Raw genomic sequence first — 26,957 nt, forward strand, 5'->3', positions numbered from 1 at the left:
TCGGCATAAGCACCGGACTCAGACAGGGAGACCCGCTGTCCCCATTACTATTTAACCTAGCATTGGAATATGCAATGCGAAAAATCTATACCAGAGTCAAACCAGACATAACTGTCAGAGGAGCAAAGATTATTCTCGCATTTGCAGATGATGTAGATGCAGTAGCACAGACAACACTGGACGTTAAGGATATAGCATCGAACTTTGAAGAAGCAACACTAAGCGTAGGCCTGAAAATAAACGAAGAAAAAACTAAATACATGGTCGTATCAAAAAAGGAACGACAGCGAATAAGACAAAACATTACCATAAACGATCATAATTTTGAGGTGGTCAAAGAATTCAAATACCTAGGAGCAACAATTACCAGTGAAAACACAGGAGAACGGGAGGTTGAAATACGAATACTGGCGGGGAATAAATCATTCTTTGCCATTCAACATCTAATGAGGTCAAAGCTTCTCTCAAGGCGTGCCAAAATCCAAATGTACAAAACCATAATACGACCAGCAGTGACATATGGAAGTGAAACATGGACATTGAGAAAGAAAGAAATCAATAAGCTATTAGTATGGGAACGCAAAATCCTGCGAATTATATATGGTCCTTGCAGGGACAACGTGACAAATGAATGGAGGAGCAGATACAACAATGAAATAGAGACTCTCTTCGGGAAAGAAAACATCGTAAGATACATAAAAGCCAATAGATTAAGATGGGCAAGCCACGTGGTACGGAGTGATGACGACAGACTGATTAGCAATGTGTTTTGGGAAAAAGCAGATGGTAGAAGATCGACAGGAAGGCCTAGAAAAAGGTGGAAAGACGCAGTCAGGGAAGACCTGGAGAAGATGGAAGTAAGGCCATGGGAAATAATAGCACAGGATCGGAATCAATGGAAGGCAATAGTAAACATGGCAAAAACTCACGAAGAGTTGTAAAAGCCAATGATGATGATGATATTTCAAAATACGGCAAGAATCATTGAATACTGCTACTCCTGCAATTTAGGGAAAAAGTTTGCGGAAAAGTTAATAAAAGGATGTTGGATGCGTGAAAATCGTGAAAATCCAAGCAATTAACCCAGTCAGCATTTACAATCCAAATGAAGATACCGACGACAGTGATTATAAGTATAGATCTAATTCTTGATTACACTGTAAGGTAATATTCTATTTTTACACTAATAATTATTGTATATTTCTCTAAATGAATGTAAAATACATTATCAGTTAAAACAGGTTTTTTTCTTGTCATCAACAGTTCTTTAAATATTGGAAGAATTTGCTATTAACTTTCTCAACACAGCTGACCATTTAACTCATTAACATCCAGCGTACCTATACGAGTATGGCAAATATAATTTTCTACTGACGCCATCTGTGGTTGAAAATGTTAATGTCTGAGGTACAAGACGCGTCTGCATAGTTTCATCTATCAGACGGTGTAACAGATTACTGTATTTTTTTATAGATACAACACTTTAAAATAGCCCTTTAAACACTTTAAAATTTATTCGTGAATATATTTTGTTGCATGCCTGAAATTTGTTTTATATGTGTAAGAATATTGAGTGAATATCGTTTTATCACATATTTGTTTTACCTCGGAGCTTTAACAACCCAAACTTCTCTGTCCTGCTTGGGTACATTGGAAAAAAGGGTACAAAATAAAATACATTCTTTAAGGACTGAAATTCTACAATGAGTCTTCCTGAAATAACCTCGTCTGTAAATGATATTGAAAGTGTAGAGATTACCAATAACGCAGAAATAGATTTGGTGATAATTCCACCAAATGTTGACTACCAAGCGGATGAGGAGGAGTTTGATAAAGATGATTTGACAATGTCCCAAATTCCTAACGGGAATGACTAATGAGGATGACTATAGAAGGGTAGATGATCCTAGCTATGATGATTTTGATAATAGAGATGAGCCGGATGAAACAGATGAGGACATTTCACTGTCCAAACGAATAAAATCATCAAAGAGTGAACGGACAGCTAACAAACTTTCAAAAAAGAACTTACTGAAGAAGCCAGGAGATCCCAAATAGAGTCGTAAAACAGTGAATACAAGCATGAATGGTACCAATGGTGGCTATAATCGAATGGAAAGGGTAAAAGTAGTGCTTGCAGAACTAAATAGTTACAATGTTTGAGAAGTTATTTAATGATAAAGTTGTAAATCATATTGTAGAGCAAACCAATCTGTATGCAACGGCCTCCAATAATCATAATTTTAAAATTACAAAAGATGAGATCAAATTTTTTGTTGGAATTCTTCTTTTTGCCGTATTGGTTTTATATATTGGAATTTAGATGAAGATCTGAATGTTCATTGGGAATGTTTATGTTCATGTTTCATGAAAATGTATTGGTCAGAGTATATGTAAATGGTCAGATATTTTGGCCACCATTCGGCTAAGCAATGTAGCCTTGAAGCCTGTACGTTTTGGCTACAACGATTGGATATTGTGCAGTTCTACTGGTTACAGTTATGTCTTTGATACGTACTGCGGAGCTAAGCCTTCAGCTAGCGAAGAACAGATGAACCAGAAACAGTCTAAACTGGTAATAGCATCACAAGTTGTTTTAGACCTCCTGAGTATTATTACAGTTCCAACTGATTACATAATATTTTCAATAATTATTTTGCGAGTTATGAACTTTTAGTGACATTGAAACAAAAAAGTATCAGAGGTACGAGTACTGTTCAAAAAATATCTTCTTATACAAGGCAAAGAGATGAAGAGAAAAGATCGTGAATATTATGATCATTGCTGCGATCAGGAAAGTGCTATATTATTTGTGAGTTGAAACGACAATAGTGCTGCAACCATGGGTACCAATTACGATACCATAGAGCCTCTTGCACAAGTGAAGCGTTGGTGTGCAAAAGAATAAGTAGCAGTGTCACAACCTCAGTTATTCAAACTCTACAATTTATTAATGGGGGTGTGGACTTATTTGATCAAGGGGTAAATAATTACAAAATCGGCATCCATAAAAAAATGGTGGTGGGTACTCTTTACCCATACGATAAATGTGGCAGTTGTCAATGCGTCAAAACTTTATAGGATTACAAATGAAAATAACATGAAAGATTTGCTACTATTTCAAAGAAATATTATCCGTGATTACAACAGAGCTTTCCACAAAGCCATACAAAGACGATCTACATCTATCAAACCATCTGGTTAGCTGCCAAAGAGTATACTGGATACTCCTAATGGCCATTTTTCTAAAAGAACCACGACCCCTTGAAGATGTTGCCAATGCTACATGAGAGTTGGATGGTTGTGTGAAAAATGCAATGTAACTCTGCACTGCGAAGAGAGAGTGTTTCAAAATATTTCAATCATAATTAATTACAATGTTTTACAGTGTTTTTGATGTATATGTACATATTTTTATTTAATGTTTCCTTGGTCTGTATGCATTTTTATGTTCAATATTGCTATTGGTTATGTCCCAGTGTACCTGGTTGGATACACCTTTTTTTTCAAAATCCAAATTTAAAAAATGTACAAAAATATTTTTTTATATAATTATATTAAAAGCAACTACTAAAGGATTTAGGTATTTTTAAATTCTCTCTTGACGGTGGGCATTAATGGGTTAAGTCAAAGCTGTCATACCTAATCCAAAACAGTCGCAAATTCATGAAATGTACTTATCATAAATACTTCATCGACTGATCCTGGTATATGGTTTCATTTATTTCGGCAATTTTCTTTTAAATCATAAATCTTGCAATCCTTTCTCATAATAAATTCCTTTCTTGTTTACGACACCAATTCTTTTCAAATAAATACATTAACACGAAAATATAATTAGAAACAAAACAAAAACATCATGCAAGCATAACCATTAAAAATAAAACACAACAGTTCAGATTGTTATTACTCATAACCATGCATGCGGAATGTGTAATTGAGTTAAAGCGGTTTTTAATGATTTTAGTAAAAAAAAGTCACTGATATTACATACTACTGTGTTTTAGTCCGGTGCAAAAGTACATATTTTGGTGTCAAATTATCCAGTTGACATGTTTTCGAAAACTGTCCAGAGAATTTACGTATAAAGGTTATATTGGATTTAAAATTTTGTTAACTATCAGGCAAATCAATAAAAAAAAGATTTTCTAAGAATTCTGTTTAGATTTTTCTAAGAATTCATTTAATATTGTTTTATCTGAATATAATTCTGTTCACTGCTCACTTAAAATATCAGCCGTATCAGTAAGATACGGATCTTTATCCTGTTCTTCTTTACTTGCTATCTCCACGGCGGGGGTTGGCCACCATCATAGCTATCCTAATCATAGATGCGGCTGCAAGTTTCATAACCATGTGATGTTTCTCCTTCCTAAACTTCTCATATCCTGGAATTTTGTGCACAAAAAACCTGGTGAGTGCACATCCCTGTCTCACCCCTCTTTTAATTTTGATTTTCTCTGATGCGTTTTCATTAACACGTACTATTGCTCGTTGTTTATGATATAGATTTTTTGTATGTTCTGAAGGTCACTGTAGTCTATTTGTTTTGCTTTCAAAACTCCCATAAGCTGTTTATAAAGGACTTTATCAAAATTGACCTTGTTATATCTATCTAAAATATATTATATATAAATATGGCCTTATTATATCTATGAAACAGACGTATATATCTCTGTTGATATCTCTGGATGAATACGTTGTTATTTTCAGTAATCTGTATTTAGTGTCGTTTCTCATTATGTGTCCGAGATATTCTAACTTTCTCCTTTTAATCGTATACATCACTTCTCTTTCTTTCCCCATTCTTCGTAGTACAGTCTCGTTGGTTATCTTGTCCGTCCATGATATCCTTAGGATTCTTCTGTATAGCCACATTTCGAAGGCTTCAAGTTTTTTCTCCATCGCTTCAGTGAGTATCCAGGATTTACCTCCGTAGTAGAATATCGAGAAGATTTACCATCGTAGGAGCCTTACTTTTATCTCCAGATTAGGGTTGTGGCTTTTAAAGAGTTTGGCCGTGTTGTTGAATGCACTCCTAGCCTTCTCTATTCTACATTTTACTTCTTGTGAGTGATCCCATTGTTCGTTTATTATTGTTCCAAGATAGGTAAACTGTTTTACTCGGTCCACTGGTGTATTCTTGATAAGCAGTTGGACGTCTCCAATTTTATTTTTGCTGATGACCATAAATTTAGTTTTTGATATGTTTACTTGTAGTCCAAATCTTTCACTTACTTCATTTACTTTGTTTATTAGTTGCTGTAAACTGTTTAAACTGTCTGCAAAAATAACGGTGTCATCTGCATATCGGATGTTTTTTAGGCGTTCTCCATTTAAAAGGATTCCATGTTCGCAATTTTCCAAGGCTTCACTAAATATTTTCTCTAAATATAGGATCAATAATATAGGTGAAAGTATACATCCTTGTCTAACGCCTCGCAGAATCTGGATCGCTTCCGTCGGTTTATCTCCAAGATTTGTTCTTATTGTGGCTGATTGGTTCCAGTATAAATTTTGTATTATACGCCGGTATTATTATTATTTTTTTTTTTTTTCAAAAGGCACCCTTTTTTTCTGATATTTGCCTTCTTCTATATCTGTTTCTTTTGACATTTCCAAAAGTTCCTAATTTTCTAGTACTCAGTGATTCGATGTTTCATGTTTGTGTTTATTATATGTCCCTTCTTTCATTTTATTATCCTTTTCTTGTCGTGGGTCGTCATTATGTGAACCATCGTAATTCATGTTTTGGTTCTGTGAGCATATTGTTTTTAGTCCTATAGCAAATTAATGAAGATATTTAAAGACAAACTGGTACTAGTGTTGTCAGTTTTGGCCTCTAGTCTCAGGCAAATATGTCTGATATTCCGTAAAATAATCCAAATCACGTTATTGTGCTTACTACCTAGGAATTACGAGCTAGATTCTGATTTTCCTATCGGTCCAACCCAAAGAGTATTCACACCGATCACCGTGCGATAATTTGTTAAAAATTGAACGGCCTACACATGTCCCGACAAGACCACCCAACTTTCGTAACCGACAACGTTGGGTCCGACGGTTGGTGTGTGTAGGCTTGTTTGCCGACAAAAATATGTAGTTGACATGTCCCGACTCGACAGGTTGGGTATGGGGAAGTCGGATATCAAGATCCCGCATTGCCAACAACGTTGTCGTTCACGACAGTTAGCTGGTCTTGTCGGGACGTGTGTGGGCCGTTTTATTAGAATTATATTAGATACCTATCAATACCTCCTTAGTAACAGTCTAAAATATTATAGATGTTCAGATTTGGTTCTTTTTATCTGGCCATTGCTATACAATATTTTTCTGTTTTTAATCATGTTTTACTGATAAAAGATCGAGGGTTCCAACTGTATATGTTTGTGAGCTCAAATTATACAACAGTTACACATCTCTAAACACTTTACGAAAACAATATTAACTTTTTAATTTGACATATTAAAAGAGCATTTTTATGACGAATGCACCGGACTATGTTCTGTTTCTCATCTAACAAAATGCACTTGAAAAAGTAATTAGAAAATGCCGTTTTCACCTCTGCCATCTTGCATCCTCCATTCTGCATTGATTTTTATTATACAGAGTGTCCCCTTACATTTTTTTTTTAGTTTTCATAAATACCTACTTCCTGATTGGCTTTAGATACAACAAAATTGTTGACGTTCTTTTTTATTTAATAACCTGAAGTATGTTTGAGTATTGTTATGTTTGATGCAAAAAAACTAACATTGAATGCCACAAGTCGATGCTGTATGCAGCCAACAGTCGACAAAATACTGCAAAAGATTTATTTCAGTGAAAATAAGCAGTAGTGGTGCCTAGTGAAAACTTTTCCTGTGTTAGTGTACTTTTTAGATATATATTATTTGTTTACTTAATAATAAATCAAATAGGTAGATATGTATAGGATGTACAAATTAGAAATACAGACGGAGCTCATAGAAGCTACAAAAGCTCTGTATAAAGAAAATAAAGTGTCCATTAAAATGGGAACAAGAATCATAGGAGACTTCACCACAACAAAAGGGCTCCTGCAGGGTTGTTCCACATCTCCAACCCTATTCAAAATATACTTAGAAAAAGCCTTGACTACATGGAAAAGAAAATGCGAAGGCATGGGAGTACCGGTACGGAACGAATACCTATATACGTTAAGCTTTGCAGACGATCAGGTAGTGATTGCACAAGACCAAGACGACCTCAGCTACATGATGAAGAAACTACAAGAAGAATATACCAAGGCTGGCCTAGATATTAACCTCGCGAAAACAAAGTACCTATCTACAAGTGAAGAAGACATAGAAGATCTACAGATTGATGACAACGTAACAATCAAAGGAAAGGATAAATTCAAATACCTGGGGTTTATAATCACGAAAAAGGCAACAACAGAGGAAGAAATTACACAAAGATTAGGACAAACAAGAACAGCAATCCGACAACTTAACTCAGTATGGTGGGATAGACACCTAAATATGAAGACAAAAACGCAGATTTATAAAACATTAGTGCGAAGTATTATGACATATGGGGCTGAAAATTGGATCATAAACAAGAAAAACAGCAGTAAGATAGTAGCAACAGAGATGGAATGCCTGCGAAGATGCTGCAGAGTAACAAGAACGGATAGGAGAAGTAATGACGAAATAAAGCAAAGAACATCAATAGAAACAGACATACTAACATATATAGAACAAAAAAGATTAAAGTGGTATGGACATGTAAGAAGAACTAGCGACAGCAGATGAACCAAGAGAATAACCGAATGGAGCCCCATAGGAAGGAGGAAAAGAGGACGACCCCGAAAATCCTGGAGGAACGAAGTAGACGACGCCATGAGTAAGAGAGGCCTAAACGATGGAGAATGGAACAACAGAGAGAGATGGAAACGGTTGAGCGAGGGAAGGCAGTGAATACTGTAGAATCCCTAAATATATATATATATATATATATATATATATATATATATATATATACATGTATAGGATGTTCTACTAGAGTTATTATTTTTTAAGTACAAAAAAGTATGAACACTAAACACTTGGAGTAAACTATACTAGGGGTTAAGACGTCTGTTATGCACCAGCAGACAATATGTAGAGTTCTAACAATCATTGTATGCCTTTCTCTGACTCTAAGATTACTAAAGAATTTCTTTGTCTTCTTCTTCTTCTTCCTCTTTATAAGCAATTTTGCTTGCTCATTGGCGGATTAATACCTCTATAGAAGGTTGTCACTTCATCTTTTGCGCGGTCGTCCGATACTTCTGCCGATTGGTGACTTATCTCTTGCTATTTTGACGACACTGGTCTCCTCCAGTCTCCTCCATTCTCTTATGTGGTTATTCCATTATTTTTTTCTATTTTGTGTCCATTCATTTATACACTACGTTGCATTTTCTACTAACGTCTTTACTTCTCCTTCGATATCTCAGCGTATTTCCTGTAATTCTTCTCAGTACTCTCATCTCTGCCGTTTCCAGTAGCTTTTGCGTTGTGGCTGTATCGGGTCTTATTTCTGAGGCATATGTCGTTATTGGTCTTACACTGGCTTTATAAATTCTTGATTTCATCTCAGTGTTAATGTGTCTGTTTCGCCATATAGTGTTATTAAGGCATCCTGCCAGTCTATTTGGTTTTTGTACTTGATCTCTCACTTCTTTGTCCAGGTCTCCATAGCTAGACAGTGTAATTCCCAGGTATTTTATTTCCATTACTTGTTCAATATTAGTTCAATTTCTATTTTACATCTGGTTGATTCTTTGCTGACTACTATTGTTTTAGTTTTCTAAGATAAGATTGTCATATTAAATTCTTTTGCTCTTATGTTAAATTTGTGAACCAGTCTTTGCAGACTATCTTCATCCTGGGCTATCAATATTGCGTCGTCTGCGTAACAGAGTATTTTTATTTTTTTGTTTCCCATTCTGTTTCTCTTCTTTTGTTAACGCTTTTGATGATTTCATCCATGATAAAATTGAAGAGCATGGAGCTCAATGAATGTTTTTCTTATTGTCTCCTTGTCTTATTCCGCTGCCTATTTCGATAGGTTCTGTAAGTTGTCCGTCTATTTTGACTTCCATTTTGTTGTTTTGGTAGAGGTTTTCGATAGTTTTTATAATTTTTAGGGAACTTCTCTATTATACAGAAGATGGATTACATCTTTGAGTACTACTCTGTCAAACGCTTTCTTTAGGTCAATCAGACACAGAAATGCTGGTCTGTTGTACTTTAGTGATTTCTCAGTGCTTTGCTTTATAACGTATATTGCATCTGTACACGATCTTCCACTACGAAAACCCTGTTGTTCATCTGCTAAACTTATTCTCTGATTTATTAACACTTGTAAAATTTTAGTTGTAAGTTTTAGCGTAGTATTTAACAAGTTTTACCTCTGTAGTTTTCTGGCTGTTTTTATCTCCTTTTTTGAATAGTAGAATTAGTTCGCTCGTTCTCCATTCTTCCGGTATTTTATTGTGTTTAATAATTTTATTAATTAATGTTGTTAATTGTTCTGTAATTGTTGCTCCACAATATTTCAGTAATTCGTTTGGTATACCATCTTTACCTGCTGCTTTTCTGTTCTTCGGGTTTCAAGAATTTTCCGAACTTCCTGTACATTTATATTATTATTATATATATATAAGTTCTTCATTTGTGGTAATTTCTGGTGTTTCCGGTTCTAGCGTCGTTTGTTCTTCCTGTTTATAGAGCTTTATAGGTAGTCAATCCACGTATCCTTTTCTATGTATTTTGATTCTATTAGTTCCTTTACCTCCGTTCTTTGATCTTTTATGAAGCGCTATATTTCCATTTGCAGACCGTAAAAATCATGTTCCATTTCTTTCGAAAAGCGTTCCCAGTGATCATTTTTTATTTTTCTTGCAAGTGCATGTGTTTCGTTTCTAATTGTCTTGTAATTATGGTATACCTGTTGTGTTTTGGTTGACATGTGTTTCATATAAGCTTTTTTCTTTACTTTACATTTTTCCTTCGCTTCTGTATAAATTTCTCTGTGTTTATACATATTAAAAGTTTTCCCATAGTCTAACTAGCAAACGTATAAGCCACAGCTGACATTTCTAGATATTTTGATCATAACTTTCATAACTAATAAAACTTCTAGAGTTCTGAAGCCGTTTTGAAGTCCAAGTTAGAGTTTTTCTATTCTCTTCGCACGTCTTATATACTCCACACAAAAGAGTCCACCCTGATACTTGGCAATATTCATTGGGTTTTGTGCAAATACTGAAACAAGTCGCTTTTTAACGATATAGACATCTGCCATTTGTCGACCTTCTCCCTTCTATTATCACAAACCCTTAATTTTAAATAGGGAACAAAGTGGTACATTATTAAACAAGTATTTTGTTGGATAATTCAGACATCGACGATTTTTCTTTTCATGCTAATTCTGTTGTGAAAAAGTATCAATTTTTGCTAGTGTTAATGACAAATTTTTTCCGTCGCATCAAAAACTTCGTTGAAAGAAATTAGCAAGAAGTTTAGTCATTTGAACTATTGTTGGTAGCGTTTAACAGTCATATTAAATAAGCATTTTTTCGAAAAGTATTATTCTATCGAAGAGCGTTGAAATTCTTTCCATATTTTTAGAAAATGGAAAGTGTGTAAGTAGAACAGCAAAATTATTTAATCAACTTCACCCAGATAAGCAACTTCATCACTCATATGTATTAAACATTATTAAAAATATTATGAAACGGTATTAGTAGCTGATAAAAAAAGGGAGTTTGAAAAACGTTTCAGGACTGAAGCGGAGGACGTACCAATTTTAGATCATGTTAATTTGGAACCTACCTAACGCACTAAAAAAACAGCCCAAGAATCTGGTTTTTCGCGCAGTACTGTCTACAGTATACTGAAACATTCCAAATGTCATCCCTACAAAATAAACAACTCTTGGCTGGCTCTAATATTTGGACAAAGTCATCCTCCTTTCCACCAGGGAAGATGTATGTTTCCCTCATGTGAAATCATATAACAAATATGGCGAATTTGGAGACAAATACAAATTACTTGAGTATTGTATTACTTGAGCAAATAAAATATTCTGAATACCGATGGAGTATATTTGTTAATCTGAAAGTAATAGCTTTACTTACTGGCTTACAAGAAGGATATACTAAGTTTTGCTCTTTTTATGAGAATGGGACAGTCGTGCAAGATATAAACATTACGTAGTGAAAAATTTGTCATAAAGAAAAAGTTAAACACCTGGAGTTAAAAATGTATCTCTAGACTAGAAGTTTTCCAGTCGCCACTTCACATAACGCTGGTTCGTAAAAGCTGTGAAGAGAAATTATACAGGATTTCAGTACCTTAAAATTATTTTTTTTTAATCAAGACATTATGATAGATATAGCTTTTAATTTCATGTTAAACAGAGTAGAAAAAAGAGCTTGTGCAGCTCTGATAAAAGTGTCATAATTTTCTTGACAATTCGAAAGATGACAACTACCGAAAAATCATTCAAAAACTTCTTTGTGTTTATGTCACATATATTACACAAGATTCAGTTTTTAGCTTTGCTCTTAAATTTTTTTCATGAAAATCCGGGTGCCGTATAACATAAGCGTGCTGAAAAGTTTCACCAGGATCTATTGCACATTGGAAGAGGCTTTAATGAGAAATGGCCAGCAGCGATGCTGTTTATTTATTGTCTGTTTTCTGTTGGTAGATTTACCGAGAAACTCCAATTGAAGCAATGAAAAGAAAGAAAACTAGAAAATAACTTGAATTTTATTAAAATCGTAAACTACTTTTCGAAACCAAATTCAGAATTTTGCTTTAATCTGTGCCTTCTAAGAATTGCAAGGCAAAACAGACGTTGATAAAGATGTTATGAGAGACATGGGGAATCTAAAAATTGCATTCCACAACATATCTCCTCAACTAAGCAAAATTCTTAGCGAATTGGTTTCTAGTACTCGTACAGAGTATATCGAAATAAAAAGGAAAAGACAGTTAAGATTTAAGACATTTCACGTACAGGGCGCTTGCGTTGATTTGATTTGATTTGATTTGAAATCAAATCTTAACTGTCTTTTCCTTTTTATTTCGATATACTCTGTACGAGTACTAGAACTCAATTCGCTAAGAATTTTGCTTAGTTGAGGAGATATGTTGTGGAATGCAATTTTTAGATTCCCCATGTCTCTCATAACATCTTTATCAACGTCTGTTTTGCCTTGCAATTCTTAGAAGGCACAGACTAAAACAAAATTCTTAATTTGGTTTCGAAAATTAGTTTACGATTTTATTATCAGATGTCGCTACATTGAGTCTAGACGAAGCCATGTTAGAGTTGCTTCCTAAGACAGAAAATATTTATTTCACGTTCACAGCGATTGCGAAAGCTATTCTGATGAGGCCTATTAGGCCGAAATACGTATAAGCGGATGCGCAAGCGCCCTGTACGTGAAATCAAATCTTAACTGTCTTTTCCTTTTTTTTTGAATTTTATTATATACTAAGGAAAAAAAATTTTTACAGACCAGTGTATCCTACAATATGTTTAAAATATTTTACACGTAAGGAGTTTTATTTGTTTGCCACATGTAGTGGATAGTGCCAAGTGGCAATATACGTTTTTGTCAGTTTTTTATCCATGCTTCTTCGAACGAAATCTATTTATCTATGTTATTACAAATTACGAATTTTTGCGAATTACGCAACATTCAAGAAGAGATTAAAGCTAACGTTTAGAGTATATAGTAGAATAATTGAGTAAATAGAAGTATTAGTGTATTGTTCTGATCTGCGTGAATCTAGTCTTTTTAACACTTTGCAGTATTTTGTCGTATAAACTATACCAATTCATCAATAAAAAGTGACATGAATCATCAAAGAAATGTATACCGGTAAATTTGGTATCGGTAAAGCGGCACTCCTCGATAGGGGGCGCTACTTGACAGTAGGAGAGCAGCAAGATGGCCGCGGCACGGGCCGCACCTGCTCTAGAATAGGTGGCCCCCGAACGGAACCCTGGCGCACTACTGGACCGTCGCGACGGCATACTAGCATACGTTCGCTGACTAGATGCTCGGGACGTCGAACTTCGATCCAGAATTGGTAAAGGCAACGATCCTGAAATCCATTTTTACTTGTCAACTTTAGATCTCTGGGTTCATTGCATAACGCTTTTTATTGAAAAAAATTCACTTTGATTTTTAGTCTTAGGAAATATGATTAAGATAAAAAGGACAAAAATAATATTTTTAAAATACCTTATTAATGCGAAAAATTGTATTTCTGTAAAACCTTAAGGCTACTGAACTTTAGAATAGATGAAATTGAAACTTCCATTAAAAAGAGAATTTGACGTTTCTACGATATGAAAAGATGCATAGAACAATGAATATGTTACTTCACTTAATAATAGACCCTATTTATCAACGTAGTCTTCTTCTATACTGATTTTAACTCTTCTCCAATACTTAAATGAATCTTCTATAAAAAATTTCATTTTTGAGATCGATCCAAGATATCCTTCTTTTTCCAAGCTTTGTTAGGATAATGTCGTTAGTGGTTTCGAAGGTTTTTGCTAACTGCTTCTTGAGGTTTACGGTGTCAGTAGCTGATAACAAATCAATTAATACCACTTCCCTAATTCGTTTTTGCTCGTAGCTAGTCTCTATGTGCTTGCTCAGTGTGTGCAAGTGCTTTTACAGTACATGATTTCCTTGACTGAATTCGACCTGTTCGATAGTCTTTTCGGCGCATTGCACCCATTCTTTTAAACAACTTACACAAGTTATCTTCGCTTAATAGCCAGATCTGGTTTCATGAATATGCGTAAAATGCTCTGTAACCCCAAGCTATCAGTCTCAGTAAGATTGAGAACACTAAAGTATTCTGTGTGGTCTCTATTACTATATGGTAGTGAGACCTGGACATTAAAACAGTATGACGTCAACAAATTAAATTCATTTGAAATGTGGATGTACCGCCAAATGCTTAGAATAAGCTGGAACAGCAGAACTACGAATGAAGAAGTACTGAGAGCAATGAACACACGCCCTCATCTGGTCAATACTACCAAAATTGGAAAGACACATAATGCGCCATAGGGAATTTGAGCTCTAGGTAATATTAGAAGGCAAGATTGAAGGTAAAAGGGGCATAGGACGAAAGAAAAAATCTTGGCTACGAAACATCAGAGATTGGACCCACACAAAAGGAAATGAATTAATTCATCAAGCCCAGAACAGAGAGAAATTTGCCATATTGATCGCCAACCTGAACAGAGACTTAGGAGGAATAGCGAGATCGGTGTATAACTGCTTGTTTCTTCTGGATCTTCAGGCGTCGGCGAGGCGATCGCTTGTGATATCCACCAGGGCTTTAAAATCTTTTTATTTCGCATACATTGAATAGCTGCAGTCTTCATAATTTAGTACGAGGTCCGAAGTGCTTGGTCTGTTCGCTGCACATGTCGTCTATACCAGTAGTATTTCCATTTTTTGATGATTTATACTGTTGTTTAAGGTAAGCGGTGTATTAAGGAGGTTCGTTTCGTTTTCAGGGTTAACCTTCGGCAACGGTTGGACGGTTGGACTTTTGCCTTCTTTTCGGTTTTGCTGAATGTTTTTTCCGATTCTAATTTACTTTTATGCTACTTGATTGACGCTTACATTTGCCATGCATTTTTTCAAGGGGGTCGCCGATAAGTTTTTCACAATGGTTCCAAGTGATCTTGCTACTGCTACCATTTAATTTTCCTGGATTTACTGAGTTATTCAAGCAATATTGAACAGCAGTTGATGGTGTCTTCACTAAAATGATCTTTCTCGTAGAGTTCGCCATTTTTTGTTCAAAGACTTTGGGATCTGTCAGATATAATGCTATCTTGAACCTTTTGGAATCGTTTGTTTTGAGACGTATCTCAGTGTGGTGAAAAAGCGTTCGTAGTTTATTGAGTGTTGTCCAAGATCAGTAATGGCTTGGTCTAATTGTGCCAAAAAATCTTAATACTTTTCCTTTTTTAAGTTAAATCTGGTTTTAAGGACTATATAAGGCGTTTATATCACTTCATTTATGTCTATTCTTCTTCTTCTTCTTCAGTGCCTTATCCGGTCCGGATGTTGGCGATCATCAAGGCTATCATGGTTTTGTTGACTGCTCTGCGAAACAGCTCCGCTGAGGTCATCCCAAACCATTGTCGGAGATTTTTCAACCACGAGATACGACGGCGTCCCGGTCCTCTTCTGCCAAATACTTTACCCTGCATAACAAGTTGAAGAATTCGATATTTTTCTTCGTTCCGCATCACGTGGCCGAGGTACTCAAGCTTGCGTTGTTTAATTAAATTAAGCACTTCTTTTTCTTTTGTCATGCGCTGTAGGACCTCAACGTTGGTGACATGGTCCACATAAGATATTTTTAGTATCCTTCTGTATATCCACATCTTGAAGGCTTCGATTCGTTTTTCAGTGGCTTGCGTCAGTGTCCAGGCTTCAACTCCATACAGTAACACTGGAAGAACGTAGCACCTCACTATTCGCATCTTGGTTCCCAAACTGAGATCACTGCAGCACAGCAAGGATCTCAACTTAATAAATGTCTATTCTTACTGGTTTAATTTTAGTAGGAATGGGACCGTACACCCTTTTGATACAGACATTTTCGAGTCTGCTGCTGACGAAGTAATGATTATATCATCGCTTCCAGTGGGTGCTGTAGAAGAAATAGGACATTTTTCCTTTATATATAATAGTGGTGACATGTTGATGGCTCTATATAGAATACGCTTCAAAACACTTAGATGGTATATGGGCATTTTTTCTCAAATTATAAATATATCCATTAATAATGTTTGGTACTATATAAACGTGATGCAAGCATTCTACAAGAAGATAAAAGAATAGTCATTCCATCGTTGGTCTTTTTTTAGCTATGGCCAAGTTTTTTAAGTATGATATACAGCCAACCACTGGGATTTTCCCATTAATTTTTATATAATATTTAGATTGTTTGTCTTTATCCATTCCTCGACCAGACGACCGTTATTGTCTTTTTTTGTATCCCTACTCGATACTGTGGCTATTTAAGTCGTTGAGAATGAATCGGTTTAGTTGTAATCCAAAGGTACTTGTTAGAATGAAGGTGAACAACAGTATATCATTTTATCTTGTATGTATAATGCAAAATAATTGTCTTACAATATCTAATATAAATATCTTCAACGCTGTCTCAAAATCGATATTTTGTTATTCTTGATATTTCCAAAAACAAGTGTCTAAATTGGGCAATCGGAGCTTTCAGCATCATATGTGTCGGTATGGCTTATTGAATTAAATTAAACTCAAATTTTAATAGATGAAATTTAAAGGTTTGTATCCTCTAAATAATATGGATTTTTATTAATGAAGAGACCTACACATCATATCACGGACTTGATATGATGGAGTGCTGTTGAAAAGGTCGGTTGAAAAGGTCGGTTAAAAGATTCATCAATAGTTTAAAAAATGGACAATAAAAAATTAAAATTAAAACCAACCGGAGAAAGTGAATTTAATTAGCCATAAGGAAGAGGATACTAAAAATTTGACAAACCTTGACAACTTAGTCACTGGAAAAACTAATATTTTAGTTACATGGGTTAATTATGAATTTGTTTGCTAGATTAGGCTAGATGGGGTAAACGATAAAAAAAGTTTTTTAAAAGTCCTGTGACCAAAAAATCAAAGAATTTTTATGATAAAAAAAACGTAACTCCCTCAGAGATAGATACTAAATTACTCGTTCATTACAAAACTATGTAGGTACTCTATTCTATACTAATTTTTTTAAGTTATTACAAATATTTAAATAAAAAACTGAGCACTAATGGTTATATTAGAGTAAGTTTGTACTATTTATCTTCATTCACTAAAAAGTTATTTCTATATAAAGATAACTGTAGTAAAAAGTCATGCCAAATTAACACGATGTTTGTATCTACTGATAACTTGATTCTTTTGTAACTATCGGTCGTTTTTAACCGTGACTTCAAAATCATGAGCAATCCCTTGGATTTAGTCCAAATGGTAACAAGTGTTCGATAAAATGTCATAGACCAGAGAAATTATCTAAAAAGAAGCCTTTTTCATGACGTTTCGTATATAACAACTGCTTTTGATACATTTGGTGATAACAATATTTAATGAAAGAAATATGCTAGAGACTAGACGTCATTTTTTACATATAAACAATATATAAACAATGTAATATTATCGCTTTTTGATTTTAAGTACTAAAGGTGAAGACCGTTAAATTATATGGAAAATTAACACAATTTTACTGAAAAAGCATTAGCCCAGTCTGGTTATACAAAAATCATCGATTTCACGGCAAAATTTTTCGCAGATATCTGAAGCTTTTAAGGCGTAGGTGGGGGTTACTAGATGACGAATAGATGAAAAAGTACTCGTATTTTTACCTTGCGTTTTGCGTTTTTTTTTTTTAAACAATACTTTATGGTCACAATTTGATTTTTTGTCTATAAGTTTTTTGTCTTATATTTTACATAAACAATATTTATATCATTTTTCAAGAATATCTTTATTTTCCCGTTTTTTAAATTAAAATTATTAATTTTTTATTAACAAAATAAAATATTATTAATACATTTGTACATCGAGTAATTACCGTCTTTTAAATTTGTGTGAAATGTCCCCCCGATCGGTCAAATAGTTTAAAAGTTATTTAATTTATTTATCCCTGAGGCTAAATATTTAAACTATTGAACTTGTTCTATTAATGATGCTAGACACATTTAGCATTGCATTTTTATCGCAATTATTTACAAGATAAACGTTTGAAAAAGGGGTATGTTTTTTACTTATAAACAATTGTAATAACTTCTATATTTTTCAAGCTACAGACTTGTACGTACAACCATTGGATAGCTGTTAAAAAACTCACATTAAAAAAAATCTTCTATGACCAATAGGAACGAAGTTAGGGACTATTTTTTAAAAAGTCATATCTCCATTGTTTATAAACATTCAGAAGTAAAATTTGCACATATTTTTAATGAAAATCTAAACTATATATATATATATATATATATATATATATATATATATATATATATATATAGCTATAAAATTTATCCAATTTTTCGAAACTTACAGCCCTTCGAAACGAAGGTACTTTCGAAAGATCGACATCAACATTTTCTTTTATATCAATGAAAATCAACATTTTTTTTTATTTATATCAATGATGTAATAATACTTGTATATTTTACAAATTTTTTATAAAATTTATAAGGTTTTAGGTAATTTTTTACACGTTATATTATTATATTCTAATATTAATTATAATTATGTTGATTTTCCGAGATTTTCCGAGTTTTCTTGGGGGGCGTGAAAATTATGCCATCATTATTAATACTGCGACGGACTATTTCAGCCAAATTAAAAAAAAAAAGTAAGTTTTTACGGTGAATTTCAAATGGAATCAACTTTTTCGAGGTTTCCCATATTTCCCGACCAGTGAAAACTATGTAGTTATTCATATTTAGACGAGCTACCCCAGATTTAAACAAAGAGACTTCTAGCTGCAATGGAAGCCGAGATAATGTAAATTTTTCCTACGTGTTTCTATGTGAAGTTCCGATCTCGAAAAAAAAACGGAGTTGAAGCATTTATCCCCTCCACTTTCCTATGTCGATCTTTCGAAAGTACCTTCGTTTCGAAGGGCTGTGAGTTTCGAAAACTTCAGTTTTCTTCATTTTTACTTAAGTAAAACATGTCGTTTAATCTTTTGGATACTTTGTTTATTACTTATATTGTTATCACCAAATTTATCAAAAGCAGTTGTTAGAAACCTGTATTAGAGTGTCTTGGAAAAATCGTTACTTCCCTTATCTATCAATGTTATGATCAAAAATGCAAATTTTAATGATATTTTCAGTCTATACCTCGTTCTATGTACTTTTACTTATTCTTTTTTCATTATTGTATATTCAATAAATTGTTAACTAATATTTAAACATTTTAAAATTAGTTTAATCTTCTCAGATCAAATAGAGCTGACAAAAAAAACCCTTATCCCCGGATATTTTCTCCATTTGGAAAAATCTAGATTTAGTAAACCTAGAAGGTAGTCCACTACATTATTTAGACCTTATCCTCAGAATTGTTTCTCTTTAACACTATATTTTTTATCATTTGAGTATATTTTTCAAAGAGGAAATGTGGTAGTATGTCACAGCTAACTGTCCAACAACAACCAACACACATACCTCCACGAGTGTTCCATAAAACTTACCTGGATCGCTGGAGAACAAGATGGGAGGTGGTAGATTGGCGTTTCCGAACCTGTGCCTGTTATGGCGTGTTCCATACAAATTCTGGTTGAAGAGGTGCAGTACAAAACATATAAGACCGGATAAAATAGCGATTCCCGACATTACGCCGGCAAAAGTGGAGAAATTTGATGTTATAACAACGACATCTGCATAGAAATAAGGGAAACTGTTGTAATATACAAAAAGTTTTTCTGTATAGGTTATTTATTATATAGATTTGGAAAATTACCTTCTGCACAGAAGACTCTTTTCGAAGGTTTCTGTAAAGAAACGGTATGGTACCCATTTTCACACTGACAAACGGCGTTGTGGTGGACTTGGATACAGGAAGCGTGTTGGTCAGTAAACTGACAGGTTTCTTTGTAATAACATTGGTCACCCAGTTGTTTTGCTAAAAGAGATTAATCTATTAAATTTCTAATAACGCCAGGCCCGCCATGATGCAAGAACAATGTATAACGATTAATATAGTACAGGAAATTCAAATGAGCTAAAGTGTCTTATCAGATATTTTAGAACCAAAAATACTGCTCTGAAATACAAAAATTTCGTTTAACTTACGCTTGCTACAGCCTGCATAACGATTATTAAGTTTAACAGGGTACTTCTTCTCACAGTCGCAAGTACCCGTAACGGGATTACAGTAAACGTGAAGCAATTTCGGACTGCAGGTAAATTCGCATAAGGCACCCACATACTGCCCTTTTTCTGCTGTAACAAACCCAAATATTAATAAATTCATCAACAAACACTCAAGTAGAGCTAGAAAAGGATATATTTCTGAATTATTGTAGAAGCCACAGTTATAATGCAGTGTAGGTCTTACGGCGCGCAGCGATGCCGCTCATATCGACACAGTGGAAGGTGTGTAGTAGTTTGGCGATAGATTGAGAAATCAGGACCGTGCGCACTTCGTTTCCAAAATCTTTACTCATTAATTTAACTGAGTTAAATAAGAGAATAAACAAAAAAAAACAAATTAATTCTATAAAAAATGCCTGTAACATAAAATATCTAATATCTAATATACATAAAATACACAATAATATCATAACTGAAATGTACTGTACGTAAAGTATTAAAAAAACAAATGAGGATTAAATCTGAGATATTTGTCGTTAATTAATACTAATCGCAAACCATATCTGAATCGTGCCCATCCTCTGAATCATCTCCTATATTAATTATCACCGGTTCAATATCTTTCTACAAATTGTCCACCACAAACATTTTTTCTTCTACTCTCTTAACGTGGTTCACATAATTATGCCACTGCTCTTTAGATACGTGTTGGTAACCTTCTTTTATCAACCGTTTTACTGTTTTTTCTTTAAAATCTACATTGTTTAAAGCCACATACCTTTTCACTTGACTTCACGTTATCTCAATCTGATTTAGCTCGCAATGATAAGGCGGCAGTCTCAAATTCTTAACGCCATATTTTTTCGCAATTGTTTCGCTAAATTCGGCCGCAGTATCCAGTAATTCACTTTTTAGGTAATCTTCCTTGAATAAAATATTCTTTTCGATTAGCCAATCCTTGATTTGCCTTTTGTTCCACAATTTTTTGGGGAAGTCAAATTTGTGAGAGTGGTATGACACGTTATCCAAAACGACAACGTATTCTGTGTCTTTCGGCAAGTTTGGAATTAACGTCTTCTCAAACCATTCTTCATATAGATCCCCGTCCACTTCGACGTGGTAATCAGCGGTTCCTTTCTTGGCCAAGAAAGTTAATTCGGCCCATGCCACAAAACCAGTTTCGCTTCCAGCATGAAGAAAAACAAACCGAGGACCTCTTTGGGTTGGAGCTTTTAGTCCAGTAGAGAGCCCTTTTATCTGAGTTACATGACTCGGAAGCTAATAGAAGAATATAACAAATGGGGTCTCGAAGTCAACATTAAGAAAACTGAAGCCATGTGTATTGGAGGGACAAAACAGTCCATTATATTAGACGATGGGGTAGAAATTAGAAACTGTGATGAATACAAGTACCTGGGTATGAAGATAACTCAAGATGGAACACTCGATGCTGCTATAAAAGACAGAAACATACAGGGTAGAAAAGCCATATCCATGATGAACGGAATTCTGTGGGACCAAACAATATCTAAAGCGAACAAACAACTCATATACAACACCATACTTAAAAGTGTAATCACATATGGCAGCGAAGTTTGGCAAATGAAACAAAGAACAGAGAAACTGTTACTAGCAACAGAAATGGACTTCTGGAGAAGAGCAGCAGGAAAATCAAGAAGAGATCGGATACCAAATGAGAGAATACGTGAAATGATGGGAGTCAAGCATACAATAGTTGATGACATAAAAACAAAACAGTTAATATGGTACGGCCATGTACAGAGAATGCCAGATGACAGGATTCCAAAACAGATTTTGACGTGGACACCACAAGGGAGAAGGAAAAGAGGAAGGCCGAGAAAAAGCTGAAGAGAGGGAATTGAAAAAGAACTAGAGGAAAGAGAAATCCCTCCAGGCCTATGGCTGAATAGAGAAGAATGGCGGTTAGGAGTCGGAAGGCGTCGGAGAACGCTGTAAACCGATAGTAGTAGTAGTAGTAGAGAGCCCTTTTATGATTCTTGATCGTTGTGTCCCTCCCTTTCTTTTTGACTGAAGCAGCGACATTAATCCAAGACTCATCGGTACAAACAAGGTTTACATTATTCTTCTTCCTTCCTGTTTTTATTTGTCTGAGGTACTTGTCTCTCCAGGATATGATATCTTTTCTTTCCATAATTATCGAATCTCGACCTCTTTTACCATATTCAAAACCCATGTCATTTCTTCTTCTTCTTTAGGTACCGTCTCCTCTAAGGAGGTTGGTAATCATCACAGCTATTTTCACTTTTGAGATTGCAGCTCTGAACAAGTCGACGGAACTGCAATTATACCACTTTCTCAAATTGTTGAGCCAGGAGATGCGTCTTATTCCAATACTTCATTTTCCCTGTATTTTTCCCTGCATTATGGTTTGTAGCAACACATATTTATCCCCTCTCATAACGTAGCCGAGATATTGTAACTTTCTTATCTTACCATGTCATTTAGTAGCCTACAAAATATGGTTTTTGAAAAAGCTGGTAGGTCCTCATCATCTTTTACTCTATTCATTATACTGTCGACGGTTGGTGGTATGTTTTCCAAAAAAAAAATCATGGACAATCTTTCTTATTCGAGATTTCATTCGCTCATCGTAAGTATTCTCACGTGAATTGCACTGGAAACTGTTTTTCTTCCCCTTTTGTACTGGTTTCAGTTCGCCTGGACCTCTTCGCCGATGTCATAAATTTTACGACCACTCACTCCGCTCATTTTCGAAACTTTTTTTACAGTAATAGTCAAGCTTTCGCCATTTTTTAAGTTGAGATGATAGTTCAATACATTTAACACCACAAGTTTTACTTGCACACTAAGAGTCATACCCTGTTTGAAATTCACGACAGATACTGGCAACGGCTTCATGATGTAGGTACTTTCGTCCGCTTGCGAAAACGAAATAGAACTGAGCTTTCATAGTTTTTGCCAACAAGTTTTTGGTCTAGTAGCCAGTACCCAAATCGACAACGAGACATGTTTGCTTTGCGTGGACAATGGGGATTAAAACTGATTCGCTTCTCCTAATAACATTATAATGAGCTTTATTTCCCAAAGAATGTGTTTACAATGGAAGGTATTGAAAATTGATAAATATAGATACTAAGCTTTCGACAATGAGTTTTTAATATATTTTACTTTTTTTATTGTATTTTTTCTTCATGTTACTGTTAAGTTCGACAATGTAACTCTCTTATTTATACAACGATGATTGAATCATGCTTTAGTTGAAACAATAATGATAGACTTTTTACAACCGTAGGCAATTGTTGTGTGCGGGTATATTCCAGTGCTATGATTCTTAAATCCGGTCCTGATGCGCCGCTCGGGGTAAACTGGCAACGTGGTCAGCCGTTCTCCCGTAAAAAATACATTTCCTATCTTACCTGCACTGCATTCTAATTGTGGCTTCTGCTATAGTACTAAAACTTTACGTTGAATAAAGTCATTTTAATTGGCTAACATCAATATTTTTTTAAAAATATCATTTGAAATGCACCGTATAAAAAACAAAATGTTCTACTCACCTGAAGCGTTGTGATTAAGAAGTTTGTTGTCCATTTCGTCATAGTGGTAATCGACATGATCGTCGTCATCGTCAGAATGATATGCTCTCGAATGCAACAGTCGTTGTGCTAGCGAGAAAGGCTGAGGGCTGTACAAGATCAGGATGAAAGAAAAAGTGGAAAAAAGTTTCATCTCCAGAGGTATGAAGTGTCCTCCAAGTCGTTTTCGACATCAGCTAACATCGTAATTCTGAAACGAAGAAGAGTTTCTTAGCGATCATCGTTTGAAAGTTAAAATTTTTACACTGGTAGTGTAAGTCTTTACCTTAACGTTATTAATATATGACGAGATAACATTATAAATTTTTAATCTATCTATATAAAAGGCTATGATGACAAGTCACACCGTTTGTACAGTAAACTAACGTCGCCATCTATGAAAGTTATCTGAACTACCATTATTTGACATTTCAATCATGTTTTGTTCTTGAAACGATACGTTTAATTAATAATACTCTATTAATTACATATTAATATAATTAATAATTTATTTTAATAATATGTGTATTTAAGGTAGAATTTAATATAAAATAATTTAAACCTTTATTTTAGTTTAGATTCAAAATCCTAACGCAATCTGAACAAAGAAATCTGAACTACTGACATTTCAACCTAGGAGTCAATCATATTTTGTTTTTGAAACGATACATTTAATTAATAATACAAAAAATGTTAATTACATATTAATATAATTATTAAATAATATTATTAATATTTTTAAGGTACGATTTAATACAAACTAATTTAAAGTTTTATGTTAGTTTAGATTTAAAATTCTATCGTCACCTAGGAAAGAAATCTGAACAGATAAACTGACAGATAAAATAAATTAAAGTTATCTGACATATAAAATATAAAATATTTATTTGTAAAATAAAGTACTGAATGAAAAGTTATCTGGAAAATAAATTGTGTTTATTGTAGTTCGATATTATGTTGTAGGTTATCGCGAAATCAAAAATGATGGGTCCACGGGAAAAACGTGTTCAGTCCATTTTTTGGAATTTTGTTTTATAACGCATTCTGGTAGTTCAATGCGCATCAGTTCGCTATTGGTTGTCGTTGAGTGAGCATCAGTCAGTGTTAATTAGTAATTAATTATATAGGAACAATGGAAATTGACAGTGTAGATACTGGTGGTGATGAGAGAGAGAAGCCATCGTCAGGTAAAACTTCTAAGAAAAAACATAGTTTTGGTCGACTAACTGATGTAAACAAAAGAATGTTAGCTAGTAGTCATGAAACAGGTCCTGATTGTAACTGCTCAATGTTTGGTTGTTTTAAAATTATTCCGCCCGAGGATAGGAGTAGGATTATAAAAGATTTTCATCTATTAGGAAATTGGAATGAAAAGTCATCATATCTAACCTCTCTTATTGCAGTAACATTGGTTGTTTGTAGAAGACCTAGACAGGACGATCCAAAAAGTAGAGACTGTAATTTTAGATATTTAGTAAGAGTGAAACGAGGCAATATTATGCAGGAAGTTCCTGTTTGCAAGAAGGCCTTCATATCCTTACATGGTAGAGGCCGCTATTTAAATCGGCCCCAAATATTGAGTGATGAGAAAAAACAAGCAGTCTATGACCATATAAACTCGTTTAGAGGTATAAGAAGCCATTATGGCCTCAACGATACTGAAAAAATTTACCTACCTGAAGATTTATCGATATCTAAATGCTATGAACTTTACAAAGGAAAATATCCCAATCTTCCTATATCGTATGAGAGTTACAGAAAAAGAAAAATAATAATTAATAATAAATTTAATCTTTCTTTTGGATACCCCAGAACAGATACTTCTGTTCTGGGGTATCATAAAGTCATAAGCTTTTTGAATCACTACATGAGTGAAGTTCTTAATCCGAATGTAAGAGATTTTCAAATATTTTGTGACTCATGTTCGGGACATAACAAAAATTACCCTGTATTTCTGTTCCTGTATCACTTAGTTTATGGCATTGACAGACTACACAAAGTTTTAATAACGTTTCCCATCAGAGGACATTCTTATCTGGAATGCGACAAAAATATTTCCTTGGTCAACAAGAAAAGCATAGTTTAGACCCCAAATGAATGGAATGACGTTTTTAGAGCAGCACGATCAAACCCCACCCCATTCAATATAATTCCAGTTCAGTAGGATATAATACGAGATTGGACCTCTTTTTTAAAAGCAAAATATAGGGACAAATGCCCATTTCCTACAAGACTAAAATAACAAAAGAAGTAACCAAATTGTTTCATAGAGACACTTACAATGCGAAAACTACAGAGCAATAAGCGTAATATCATCAATAGGAAGATTATATGGGAAGATACTGCGAGAAAAGATAGAGCAAGCGATAAAAGGCAAAATCGGAGAGGATCAGGCAGGCTTTACGGCAGGAAGATCATGCATAGACCACATATACACACTGGAACAACGGTTGGAAAAGAAAAAAGCAAAAAATAGAGATATACACTTGGCATTTGTGGACCTGAGAAAGGCGTATGACTCTGTACCAAGGTCAGAACTATGGGAGGCAATGTACAAATTATAAATACAGACGGAACTTATAGAAGCTACAAAAGCTCTGTATAAAGAAAATAGAGTGTCCATTAAAATGGGAACAAGAATCATAGGAGACTTCACCACAACAAAAGGGCTCCTGCAGGGTTGTTCCACATCAGCAACCCTATTTAAAATATACTTAGAGAAAGCCTTGACTACATGGAAAAGAAAATGCGAAGGCATGGGAGTACCGGTACGGAACGAATACCTATATACATTAAGTTTTGCAGACGATCAAGTAGTGATTGCACAAGACCAAGACGACCTCAGCTACATGATGAAGAAACTACAAGAAGAATATACCAAGGCTGGCCTAGATATTAACCTCGCGAAAACAAAGTACCTATCTACAAGTGAAGAAGACATAGAAGATCTACAGATTGATGACAACGTAACAATCAAAGGAAAGGATAAATTCAAATACCTGGGGTTTATAATCACGAAAAAGGCAACAACAGAGGAAGAAATTACACAAAGATTAGGACAAACAAGAACAGCAATCCGACAACTTATTTCAGTATGGTGGGATAGACACCTAAATATGAAGACAAAAACGCAGATTTATAAAACATTAGTGCGAAGTATTATGACATATGGGGCTGAAAATTGGATCATAAACAAGAAAAACAGCAGTAAGATAGTAGCAACAGAGATGGAATGCCTGCGAAGATGCTGCAGAGTAACAAAAATGGATAGAAGAAGTAATGACGAAATAAAGCAAAGAACATCAATAGAAACAGACATACTAACATATATAGAACAAAAAAGACTAAAGTGGTATGGACATGTAAGAAGAACTAGCGACAGCAGATGGATAAAGAGAATAACCGAATGGAGCCCCATAGGAAGGAGGAAAAGAGGACGACCTCGAAAATCCT

The 26,957-nt window shown here is 34.5% G+C and overlaps 1 protein-coding gene across 8 annotated transcripts in view; it reads right to left on the bottom strand.

The window, feature by feature from the left end:
* LOC140446521 (uncharacterized) overlaps nt 1-26,957 on the bottom strand; it is a 68,034-nt gene that overhangs the window by 14,469 nt on the left and 26,608 nt on the right. For 4 of the 8 annotated variants that reach the window (XR_011951483.1, XM_072539086.1, XM_072539095.1 and 1 more), the window contains exons 2-6: nt 23,487-23,715; nt 19,906-20,055; nt 19,574-19,735; nt 19,305-19,490; nt 12,906-13,133 (exon numbers count right to left, since the gene is read on the bottom strand). Coding sequence is in view for 7 of the 8 variants with exons in the window: in XM_072539086.1 (XP_072395187.1) it covers nt 12,906-13,133; nt 19,305-19,490; nt 19,574-19,735; nt 19,906-20,055; nt 23,487-23,658 (898 nt within the window). In the remaining variant the exon portion in view is untranslated. The remainder of the gene's footprint in view (nt 1-12,905; nt 13,134-19,304; nt 19,491-19,573; nt 19,736-19,905; nt 20,056-23,486; nt 23,716-26,957) is intronic. The other 4 variants (XM_072539082.1, XM_072539091.1, XM_072539100.1 and 1 more) reach the window with 4 other exon arrangements.

The sequence above is a fragment of the Diabrotica undecimpunctata genome, chromosome 1 (assembly GCF_040954645.1).
Source record: "Diabrotica undecimpunctata isolate CICGRU chromosome 1, icDiaUnde3, whole genome shotgun sequence".
Lineage (NCBI taxonomy): Eukaryota > Metazoa > Arthropoda > Insecta > Coleoptera > Chrysomelidae > Diabrotica > Diabrotica undecimpunctata.